General features: G+C 46.9%; 1 protein-coding gene across 5 annotated transcripts in view; it reads right to left on the reverse strand.

The window, feature by feature from the left end:
* Positions 1-12,200, reverse strand: part of MORN3 (MORN repeat containing 3) — a 16,678-nt gene extending 4,478 nt beyond the window's left edge. Inside the window, exons 1-5 of one of the 5 annotated variants that reach the window (XM_017734804.1) lie at positions 12,161-12,200; positions 10,808-10,910; positions 2,598-2,753; positions 1,744-1,901; positions 159-318 (exon numbers count right to left, since the gene is read on the reverse strand). In XM_017734804.1, coding sequence (XP_017590293.1) covers positions 159-318; positions 1,744-1,901; positions 2,598-2,742 — 463 coding nt within the window. In that variant the 5' untranslated portion in view covers positions 2,743-2,753; positions 10,808-10,910; positions 12,161-12,200. The other 4 variants (XM_017734805.1, XM_017734803.1, XM_008634050.2 and 1 more) reach the window with 4 other exon arrangements.

A 12,200-nucleotide genomic window follows, 5' to 3' on the forward strand; every position in this document is an offset into this window, starting at 1 on the left:
AGCCTGTGCTGCCCCCAGCTCCAGACCAGGAGGGGAGGGATGACACGGACCGGCTGCAGCCCTGCTGCAAGGCTGCAGTGTAGCACTCAGAAATCTGGATGGCAGAGACACCCGGAGGGCAGCTTGGAAGGGGCAGGGTGAGGATGGTCAGTACTTACGGAGCCGCAGCACGCCCTGCCCATTGGGCTGATCCACCAGCCACTGTCCCTCGTAGACGGAACCGTCCTTGTACTGCATCTTTCCCCAGCCACTCCGCAAACCGTTGCTCCACTCGCCCTCGTAGCACTCCCCGTTGGGGTAAAAGAACACCCCCCGGCCCTGGGCAGCAGCACAGAGATGGCTGGTTAGGAGCTGCTCTATTGAAAGGGGTCAGTGTTCAACTTTGGGACATCACTTTGATAGAAGACTCCTTTGTTTATTACTCTTACACATGGCTGCTGGCAGCCCAGCTCTGTGGCTGTTCTCGTGCTGAAGGAAATGAGATGTGGTAGTATAGGATTTTTTTTTTGGCAAACAGTTTTATTCCCTTGACAAAACCCTGGGTTTATATCTCAGTGTGTTATTATTGGCATGATTGCTGCTAATATTTAGCTAAAAGCGGGTTTTAGAAGTATATAAACCTGCCTGGGGATAGGCAGCATTAAAGGATGTATCTCTCAACATGGGGATTTCATGTCTTTCAACCCTGATGACGTTCCAGCTCAGTGTGTCCCAGGCTGGGCAACTCCAGCCCTTGTTTGTCTTAGGTGTATGTTTGCCATCAAGTGAAGTCCAGAAGTACCCCCTATGCCAGAGAGTGATACCAATAAGAAATATTTCCATATTACTAACACATTTTCCCATTGGAATAAAGTGTTCTTTTTTCTCTGAACAAATAATAAAACCAGTTCTGGAAACAACTGATTTTTCTGAGTGTTGATTTTATTAAACTGCATGGATGTAAGGGAGAAACTTTTTTAGAAGAAAACCTAACCATAGTGATATTTGGATGTCATTATACATCTTTCACCAAAGCTCAATTATCCAAAATATGACCTTAAAGAACAGGAAGGGAAGCTCCCTCCAAGAGACAGGAGCCATGGAGCCACACGCCCATTAGAAGCGTTGGTGGAGATGAGTTTAATTTAAAAGCAGACACGAAGACAAACACAAGGTTTCCACTGGCAGATCCAAAAACGTTCCTACAGGGATTTTGCACATTACATTGCAGTCACTTCTACCAGATTACTTTCTCATTATGTTCCTTTTAGGAAAAAAACAGTGATTTATGTGACAGGCTTAATTTCCAAAATAACTCAAGTTAGTTGCCTATTATGCTGTAAAACTCCCAGAAGAAAGTACATTTTCTGGCAGTGCCTATAATACAGGTTCCTCTGACTTGTTCAAGGATAAGAGGAATGAAAGGGATGGGTGAGGAGGATTAAGAGATGGGATGGGAAACCTCCCATCCTACCTAGCCAAGCTGCAAGTGAGTCTGAGCAGTAACCACTGCTCTGCAGCAGCTGGTGGCGAACTTGGGGCTATAGCCTGGTAACCAGCAGATGGGTGGGGATGACTCCCTCTCCAGGAAGGAGATGGCACTCCCATAAAAATCTTGGATTTTTAGTCTTGACCATTCAATTCAGCCTCAGTATTGGGAAAAATAGTATTTTAAGTAATCTTTTTGCACATGTGCACCCAGCTCTTCCCTGTGTTTTGGGTCCCGCTGCCTCACTGTTGGCACATGCAGAAAATCTCACTTACACCTCTTCGGTCATTTTCCCACCAGCCTGTGTACACCCTCTTGTATTCCTTGGTTACTGGGTCAGGAATGCTGTATGAGCCATAACCATCCCGCTTCCCAAACTTCCAGTCACCGCTGTAAATAGCTCCTGTGTTTTTCCATAGCTGGGTGCCTTTACCTGGTTAACAAACGAGAGGAGTGACAGGGAGACCATCATGGTTAGGAGAAGGGTGTACAGGGCTGCCCTTCCTGCTCCATCGCAGGCAGGGTAGCACTCCCTGCACCAAGACAGGCTTATGTCTGGGATTCAGTTTAGCTTCCCAAGTTGGAACTATTGTTAATCTTGATCAGGGGCTTCCTGTGTGGCCTCTGCTGAATGCACTGAAATCTTTCCAAACCTCAGTTTACTGCTTGTAAACAAGCCTGTCCTGCTCCGGCTGCTCCAGGCTTGGACAGGGTCTCCTTCCCCTGCTCTGTCTCCTGCAGCCCCTGCCACATCTTGGGAATAAATTAAGATTCCTGGAGCCAAGTCAGGAGCTGAGAGAGCTCCAGGGACTGTGCAGCCAGGACACATCCCAGTGCATGGAGCTGACTGCAGCTTGCTGTATTTGGAAAGGATTTTTAAACATCTGTAATAGAGATATTTTGGGTAATTGCCCCTGAGTGCATGCAAAAGCTCTTCAAGTTACATATTAGAAATGTTTCTGCATTTTTGCATTACATTTATCAAATATATATAAATGTGTGTGTGTGTAATATAGTCATACATGAATGAATGCTCTTCCAGGAGCATATAGAACCACTGACTGCTCCCTGCCCCTAGGAACCTTTGTAAGGACATCTAAGGTGCTACTTTTTCTCAAAATTATCTTACCATGTTTCAAGTTGTCCAACCATTCTCCAGTATACTGATCCCCATTTACAGCATAGATTGTGTGTCTTAATCCACATTTCTGGGCTTTCCTGTCCCATTCATAAAAGAGAGGGTCTCTAATCCTGGGGTACTTTATAACGGGCATATTGTTGGTATCTGGAGAAGAAAACAAATTATTATCAGCAATAAATTAGAAATTACTCAGGCAGGTACAGGCAGAACAGTATTTGTGAGCCATGCTTTAAGATGCACCCGAGTCAGTAACTGATGCCTGGCTTTGGAGGGGTGAAACAAGAGATACAACAAACAGGAGGCAACTAAAGATACTGAAGTACAAACCAGCACTACGTGAAAATGGGCTCATAGCATAGCCTGGCCTGTTAGGAAATGTTAAATAAATCTCAGCAGGTCAGGTTTGTGGTGGGCGTTGATCTCTGCACCTGCTCGAGATCTTGGGGAGTGCAGGGAAAGGCATCTATTCCATACAACTGATGGAACGGGTCAGGGAGTTGTCCAGTGTCCCTGAGGCCCACCCAGAGCTGGGACACTTCATACCCTCAGCAGTAATGCAGCTCAGGCTCCTTTACTGCTAAAAATATCAGTCCTCCAGGTGCCTTATTAAAAGGGGTTGAAACCACAACGTTTCCATCTCCCAGGAAGCTGTGGACTCGCCCACGGCAGGCCAAGTGCTCACCAGCCCATCAAGCTGCCAAGGAGTGACTTCTGAGGTGACGTGGGTTTAAAGCAGGAATAGCAGGCAGGGGATGACAGGCACAGTGGGGGTGTTTCAGGTGTTGGAGGCCTGGAGGGAAAGGGTCAGTGCGGGGGAAGAGGAGGGAAAAGGAGATGTTTTGCCTCATAAATACAGAGAACAATGGTGGAGTGCAGCATGGAGGTGATTTCTGAGCACTGCCAATAGAACCACTGTTCAGCACAGTGGGAATTGGGCACAGACTCGGAGGTGAGAGCGGTCTCCTATAAACCATAAACAAAAGCCAAAAGGTGGCTGTAGAAACAAAAGCAAGTTTCTATGAATGCCGTTAACATCCAGAGCTCGGCTGGAGCCCGGCGGGGTGGGATGCTCTCCGATTTTGTCTCCTGGGCTCCCCCTTCTGTCCTGATCCTCTGGACTGAGCCGTATGGAGTGATTTTGCTGCGTCTTTCCCTTCTCGGCAGAGCGAAGCTCTGGTTCCTGCTGTGCTGCGGGTGCCGGGAAGCCCGGCAGGGGAGAAAACATGGACCGTGGGAGGAGAGGGGAAAAGAAAGGTGCTTTAGGTCCTTTCTAGGAAATAAAAGCTAGAAATACTAAGAAAATACTGTTAAGGGTTCATCCTCAGTTCTCCATTTTCCAACTGTGGGCAATGGTCATTCAACAGCTATTTGGGAGGACAGCATTGCTAAATAAAAGTAGTTATGTGTCCAGAATGAGTCTTGAACACCGAGGACAGGATGCATCCCTCGGTATGATGGAGTCACAGCCCCTCATAGAGGATGTTTTTCCAGCAATGCAAATACAGGATACACTAAAACTGCTGAGTTCCTCCCTCACTTTTGGGTGCTGCAGTGCCTGGAGAATGGGGGGCCTTGCCAATATTTGCCAAGGGCTGGGGTTTTTCAGGACACCGTGCCACACATTGCTGGCTTGTGTCTGCCCTGCCTTTGCTGGGGAAGCTGAAGAGCCGAGCTACAGCAACCTGTACCCACCCTGACACTGGCCATGACCTCTGAGCAGCTCATGCCTGTGACAAGAAGTCTCTTCACTACCCCTGCCAGATGGGAGCATCGCTTTCCCACCATCACATCCCACCGCTTCTTTAACTCAAAGCTTAGGATTTACAAACCCCAGGGAGGATTCCCAGCTGCGGGGGCAGCCCCATCTGCTCGTGGTGTCCTGCGAGGCACAGCCCGCGCAGAGTACCCGGGGTAAGGCGGGCCAGCGGGAGCCGCCTTTACTTGCTGAATTCCCTTCTAAATTTACGTCAGCGATGACAGGTTTGCGTAAGTGATAACGCAGTCGGTATTCGCCTCCCTGGATGTTTTTAGCCGCCTACTACCAGGGCGCGGGGAGGCTGGCAGCGAGAGGCAGGCGGTGCAGAGTCGTTCCGGCTGCAGCTCTCGGTGCCGAGGGCGAGAGGCTGCAGCTCCCGTGCGTCTCTGCCGCGGCGCTGGGGGATGAGGCTCGTACAGACCTCCGCGTCCTCCTCCAGACGCTGCTCTGCGACTTTTGTCAGGTCTCTGGTAAAATGCTTAGTTTGCACGGCCCTACAGGAAGCCCATTTTTTCCTCTGGCTCTTTGCGGAACTTCAGAGCAATGCAATGTAGCTACTTTTTTTCATCTTACATCTTAACTGAATGAAGAGCAAGGAGGGAAACACACCTGGGTGCAGAGAAGCGGCTGCTGACTGTCCCTGGAAGCATCGCGCCTGGCACCACACCCCTGTGCACCCTGCCTGACTGTCCCCCGGCCCCGAGGTGCCCCAGCTGAGCTCAACCCTTGCAGTGACGCAGCACCACGGCACTGCTCCGCACCGGGGTCCCTTTGCCAGCATCCACCGGCGCAGCAGAGTCACCCCCATCCCCTCCTCGCCCCCAGGGTACTGTCTGCGAGGGGAATGCTCAGGGCGCCTGTTGCTGCTCCTCCCCGGCGTAAGCCGGGAAGGAGGGCAGCGGTGCGAGCGGCCGACAGGGAAAGACCACGAGCTCGGGTTGCAAAGCACCCTGGAGTGTGGCCGCCGCTCTCCTGCCTCCCCTGAGGCCGAGGATCAAACCGCGGCCACCGACCTGTCATGGTGGCGGCTGGGGGCTGCCCGCGGCGGCGGCGGGGTCGCCATAGCGACGTGCCAAACTCCAGCGCTAAGGGCCACGGGAGCGGCCCGGGGCGGAGAGGGATGTGCTGGGACACGGCATCACACTCTGGTCCCCACGCTGAGCACGGGGGATGGAGCCGGAGCCACCGGGCACACACAGCGCTGTGCAGCTACGTGCCCTGAGCTTGGGATTTTCCAGCAGAATATAAAGTGCTAATAAGCAACGAGTGTTTCCCCTCTGGTTGGTTTTTCATACACCCAGCAGCAGAACGCTGGAAATGAAAGCACTGATTACAGCACCTATGAGTAACAAATAAATCAGCCTTGCAAATGTCAGGAGAAACAGGAGAAAGCCGCTGAAAATGCACATCAGTAATCTTAAAGGAGAAATCTGAATAAACCTGACACTAATTCCCTCATCCATTACATTTCTTCCACAGCCGTGGTGAGCAGGGATTGCCACTCTGGCCTTGTGGGTGTCTGTAATCATCTTCCCTAATGGGTAATTGACTGTGCACATTTCTAGTATCAAACCAAAGCTCTTGTATGACTCCCATGAGCCAAATGCATTTGATTCTAATCCTTTCACCGTAATTTTTGTGCACAGCTCTGCAAGCTGTATGGTAAAAATGCTGAGGTAGGTGGGAAATCTTGCGATGAAAACAAGCAGCTGCTTCTGTAAAGATGAGATACAGCTCAGTCTTCCCTGACAGGTGCTCCTTTGCCATCTTCGATATCTGTGGCATTGAATGTGGCTTCAATGTTGTGTCCATGCTCAGATAGGACAGAGAATGGATTTATTCCAAGTGTGAGTGTGACTAAAGGCAAATATTCCATTTCCCATTACACGTGTGAGGGCCATGGAGCCAAAGGAGACAATGCCACTGCCTGAGAAATCCAGTGAAGGAAAATGAAGTGGAGGGAAGAAAGAGGTGCTCCACAGACAACACGTGAGCTGGTGTGGAAATGGTGGAGGGAAATCTGTACCAAGGGAAAATACACACATGGAATTTCTTGTGTTAGTTTAGATGAACTACGAAGATGGCAGCTGCTAGCAAGCATTTCCAGGGATGTAGGAGAGGTAGAACTTAAAGACTTCTTTAAGCAGGAAAAAAAAGGGAGAGAAAACCATGGAAGCTGACCAAGTTAAGAAACACTTACACTAGAGAAAATGTCTCCTGTTATTAAAAACGAGATGAAGATATTCAGGAAGGATTTATTCACAGTCAGTCACATTAATGTACTCTGGTTTGGGGCAGAGCCTAAGAATTACTGAAGACAATCATTCCTGTGTTTTACCATGGCCAGTTGTAAGGGCTGGAGTGAGGACAGAGCTTTGGGGAAGAAATAAAGAAACCCATGAGGGAGAAGAAAAAATGCCTATTGCAGCCCAAAATCTACAGCCTGAAATTACAACCAGAAATAGCCATCTCTGGAAAAGTGTTAACTATTTTTTAACTTCGGCCTCTATATTGCACTGCACTTAACTGAGAGATTGGCAATTAAAATAATTAGCTAATTCAGACCATTTCACTTGTTTATTTTTAAAGAGCACAGGCTGCCTGAAGTTTTTGAACTGCTAGTCCAAACTATGCCATACCTAACCACAGCTTCTGCTGACCAGTATTTACAGACATATTTGAAAATCAATATACATTTGAAAACAATAAAAACTTTAAAAGACTTAAAATATTTTAGCAACAAATTAAAATTCACAAATTGAGATCAAAAACTCCCTCTGCAAAAACCTCTGTATCTGGATATGATGGAGAGTGCTGCCTCCAGTTCTGAGTCACTTATTTTAAATTCTTCTGCTCCTGGTCTCTGTGTGGTTTTTATTTTACTTACATGGTCCCAGAATGGGTTATCAGCACCCTCACAGACCCTCCTGCCCCCTCCATGGGGGCTTCACAGAGACATTTATCTAGGAAGGGGCAGTGTGTGGTTCCCATCTACAGTTTTCTTAGTCCAGGTATAAACACTTGAATCATACTTAATTATTTTGTCACTTGATAATATCATTCTGTACCTTTTTGTATTACAAGGGTACAGAGTGGGAAAATGTAAGCATGTTCTTCTTACAAAAAAAGACAAAATTATACCAGCTTGAAGAGAAGGTGGTGATATTTGAAGTTTAATCAAAAAGTTCTTTTGACTCACTCAACTGAAATTTTACTTAGAAAATGTTATTCCATTTTGAGAAAAGGAACCCCCTTAGTAAGTAGGAAGTGGGGATAATTTTTGCAAAGGGTGTCAGATATATCTAGAATATATAATTCAGTCAAAGAGTGAGATATAAACCCAAAGTGACCCTGAAATGTCCTAACCAAACTCTCTTCCTCTCCCAAGAGCAGTTGTTTCCAGGCACAACATTGAGGCCACTATGAAAAGTAGGGTCAAAAAGTCAAGTTATGATGTGCTAGCAGGAGAATTTGGGTTTTCCTTGACACAATTCCCCTCGTTCCAGCCTTGCCAGCCAAGATTTGGCCCCAAATACCTTTCCTGGCGGTTTGGTTTCTTTTTCTTGTTTCACTGTGACAGGCATTGGCCATTGACATCAAGGAACAGCAAAGCCTCCTTCACCAGGCAGCGACAGGGCTTCAGTTCTGCTGCTGTTTGTACTGTTGCTGCTTTAGTTGTCTGGAAGTTGATTAAACCTTACATTTATTAAGACTGAAAGGAAGCTTTTAAATCTGTCCATGTAAATTATGCTGTAACTCAGCCCCTTATTCTGCCAACACAGTTCATTGAACTCCACTTACTTCCAGGCTGGACACACTGAAGAACAAATCAAGCACTGGGAGTTTGTGCGTGGAAACATGCCCAGAAAAACACCTTTCTGCAGCAAGGTCCTGTGACATATGATGCACTTTCATTTTTTTCACTTTTAAGAGCAGGATTTTTTTAAAAAATTAAATATAGCCCAAGGCCCTCAGTATTCTACATCTGAAACCAATCATTTTCTCACTGAAAGGAGACAGCTGCTCCAAGCTGAGTTTGCTCTCACTAAGCTTGGGGAATCACCCATGTTAAGTGTCCAAACCAATTGAAAACTGTCAGAATCAATAAATTAAATTTATTCTGGGAAGTTCGTAGAATAAATAGAGAAAAAGCATTTAGGGAAACATATGTTGGAATTCTTTAAAGGTGAAGAGTGTGACAACAACATACTGTGGAAGTGGGATGCTCAGATGCGTGTTTTATTGCTGCTATATTCAAAAGAAAAGCCAGGGAAGAGGTGGGAGGGTCTTGGACTCCAACCAAGCCTGTGTCAGTGAGCTGAAGGAGCTTCCCCACCACTCTGCTCCAAAGAATTGTCATCAGCAGGATTTAGGAGGGATTGAAGTGAAAGGTTTGAGGTGTAAACTTCACCTGGTTGACTCTGGCTTAAGAGGCAGCCTTGTGGGAAAGCATTTAAAATTCTTCCCTCCTTTTTGCTGGGAGCAGCTCTCTCAAGATAAAAACCATGTTTGTTTTACATCAAAACAACCTAAAGCTAAACCCCTTCGTTATCTGGAATGTTCAGGCACTTAGATAGTGATGCAAACTGAAAGGCTGAAGTCCTGGAAGCTGACACCAGATACCCTCTCCCCATGAGTTCCTGCTGCTGCAGATTTACAGCTCATGGTCTCTGCTTAACTACCTGCAACAAGGTAGAGGTTTAAAGGTAAAGTTATGAAGTTAATTACTGAAGTCACCCAAAGCTGAGAATTATTTACTGCAACCGTGGAGTGCTTTGCAAGACTCTTAATATTGTTGGAAGCAGATAAATTTGGCCATACTTGAGCTAACGCCTCACTTGAAGTCCTTAATTTATTCCTTAACTAAGGGATAAATCCAGATGAATACAAGATGAATCAGCAGCATCAATCTCCAGCTGAAACACGTGCCAAGTATTTTATTTACCACATCTTCTTGTCACCTGATGTTAGAATAGGGACTCATCTACATTTATATTTTGTCCTTTCCCGTTTGCTATGCTGGAAAGAATCTGTATTTCTAGAACAGGGGAAAAGCATCAAAGGAAAAAGCCTCAATTATCTTAAGAGGAAAGAATGAATGGAATTTGCATTCAGGAATAGTCTGGAGGTTGAAGGAAAGGAGCTAACATATGCCTGTACATATATATAACTATGTGTACGCAAACAAAATCTAACACCCAGAGAACAAACAGTCACAATTTTGCTGTGATCCTTAACTTGATTTATTAACTCAATTTCTTAGATATATTTTCTGGCAGTGAAAGGTTGGTGAATTGGGGATTAATTAAGCTAAAGACAAACCAGAGATTTCGTGTTTGTAGATTTGCTGTGCAGTGGCCTTAGATGATCTCTGGCAGCAGAAAACAGCCATTAAAAAGCTGCAAGATACCTAGAAAAAGGATCACAAAATACTGAAATTCAGAGGAAAGGCACCATTTCTCATGTGTTGCCACAAGTGAAAGACAGGCAAGGTGTGGGAACCCCAAACATCAGCTGCACAGAGCTCTGCTCCCCATCCAGGGCTGAGGGGATCACTGTTGTCTCAGCTTGCTTTGGTTTTATTCACAAAGATGTGATTGAAATACTGAGATTATACAAACAGCTACAGCCTCCCAGGAGGTGGAGAGAGTTTACAGGTAATTCTGAAGTATTTCATAATGGTGCAGTGTCAAACAATGCAGGACCAGCTGTAAGGCCAGCAGTGCTACACTCACATTGTTTGTGCTTAATTAAATGTTTCTGTAGTTTCTGTTTGAAAGAAAATGCAGATCTCTTGGATGAATATTAATTAGCATGGCTTAGTTAAAAAGTTGAAAGAAATCTTTTGAGGTAAACATTATGCACAGCCACAACATGCATCAGAATTGTTGCCTGTCAAGAGGTGTAGGGGAGAGGTAGGAGAGTTTGGGATAAATGTCTGGTGATTCCTTGGTGTTCTGGGAGAGCTCTGGGGCCGGCAAAGCAGGGCTCTGAGTGGGAAATGTGCAATATTTCCTGCCTTTGTATGAGAAACACCAACCACGGCCCTAATGAAATGTCCTCAGCCTGCAGAATTACAGCCCAGGGCAAATATTCATGACTGATAAGAGTTTCCTTCTGCTCTTTTGAGTCTTACAGATCAGCAGGGAAAGGAATACTTTTAAGGGTTATTGACAATTTATGATGTCTTCTAGAAATACCTTTTCCTGAATGTTAGGACTGACACAGGCAATCCTACAAATATGGAAGTGTTTTTACTTTCTGGATTCTCCCAGGTCTGCAGGGTCAGCACCTCAGCCTCCCCTCAACAGCAAGGGGTAAGATGCAGCAACATCTTAGGGGTGGCTCTGTGATAAACTGATCTGATAGAGAACAGCAAAGGTGGAGGGAATGTTTTCATGTGGGAAGGAAAAGTAACTTTGCTAGCAGAGAGTATTCCAACCTTGTGGAGAACTGGAAAGTTTCGGCACGTATCCAGTGCAGAATTAACGCTCCGATCTGGGATCCTTTTTCTTCCAAAGTCTGTAATCCAAAATCCAGGCCTCCTGTAACATAAAGTCCTGTTACATAGGATTGTGGACAAATGCTAGAATCCAGGAAAAATTTAATACAGACATAACAAATTCCTGTGACATTTCTACTATGTTGATTAGTTTATTATTCTACTTCAGGATTATCAAGACCTGCCGTAACACATATGTTTGATCTCTGGACAATCATGGCCTCACTGGAGAAGCAGCAGGGACAATGCAACATCCCTGGGGTTGGTGATTCTTAAACCAGCAGAAATCCCAAACCACTGCAAGCTCTGAGCAGGTTTCTCTGGAAACTGAATGCAGAAGGTCATTGACTGCATTTCAGGTGTCCACCCACAAATGTAGGAAAAAAACATGCAAAAAGGGCAAACAGTGTGAATATAGACCTAGAGAAGGGACAGCAAGAACACTGAGGAGCGTCTCTACACATTTTTGGTTGTTTATGTCAATTCAAGGAAATGGGATCCTACATACGCTCCTCATGAAAAGGCAGCACTGTATTTGTGGCTTCACTCCTTCCCTCCCCTCCCCCTTGTACCTTTTTTTTCAATTGCTTCCTTCCCCTTCCCTTTGTCTTCCTCTTTGCCTATTTCTACCCGTTCACAAGAAACCCACAGGACATGGTGCCAACATTTATAGCTCTTCACACCCTGCCTGAGAACACTGGGCCCTGCTCACAACTGGCCAGTCCAGCTGCCGAGTGGGTAATTATCGTAAAAATAAAGAGATCAGGAATCCTCTTTGTCATCTTCTCTGATATTAAGGACCTGTGTTCAAGCTCCAGGCAGCTGCAGGGCTGGGCTGCCTCAGCCCAGGTGCGTGGTCATTCAGCCACCGGGTCCCTTTGAGGGGGCTGGCCCTGTGCAGTGGAGGTTTTATCTCCACTCTCAGCCCCATGTGTGATGAACCACCCTTACAGGGCAGGAAGGAGCTTCCAGGTCACACCACGGAGCACTTCAGGTGCTGGCACAACACGAGGGGGCTCAGGAGAGGTGTAGGGCCTCCAGGAGGTGACCGGGGCAGGGCGCGTGACAGCAGCTGAGGGGAGCCCCCATCTGAGGGGAGCCCTGGCCTGAGGAGAGCGCAGGCCTGAGGGGCACCATCACAGGAGGGCATCCCGGGCCTGAGAGGGACCCTCACTTGAGAGGAGCCCACACCTGAGGGGATCCCGCAGCTGAAGGGAGCCTTGAGCGGAGAGGAATCTCCGACCGGAGGGAACGCGCGGCCCGAGGGGAGCACAGACCGGAGCGCTCCCTCACCTGACGAGTCCCTCCCCTGAGGGGGGCGGGGCGGCGGGTG

Source organism: Corvus brachyrhynchos, unplaced genomic scaffold (genome assembly GCF_000691975.1).
Source record: "Corvus brachyrhynchos isolate BGI_N302 unplaced genomic scaffold, ASM69197v1 scaffold114, whole genome shotgun sequence".
Lineage (NCBI taxonomy): Eukaryota > Metazoa > Chordata > Aves > Passeriformes > Corvidae > Corvus > Corvus brachyrhynchos.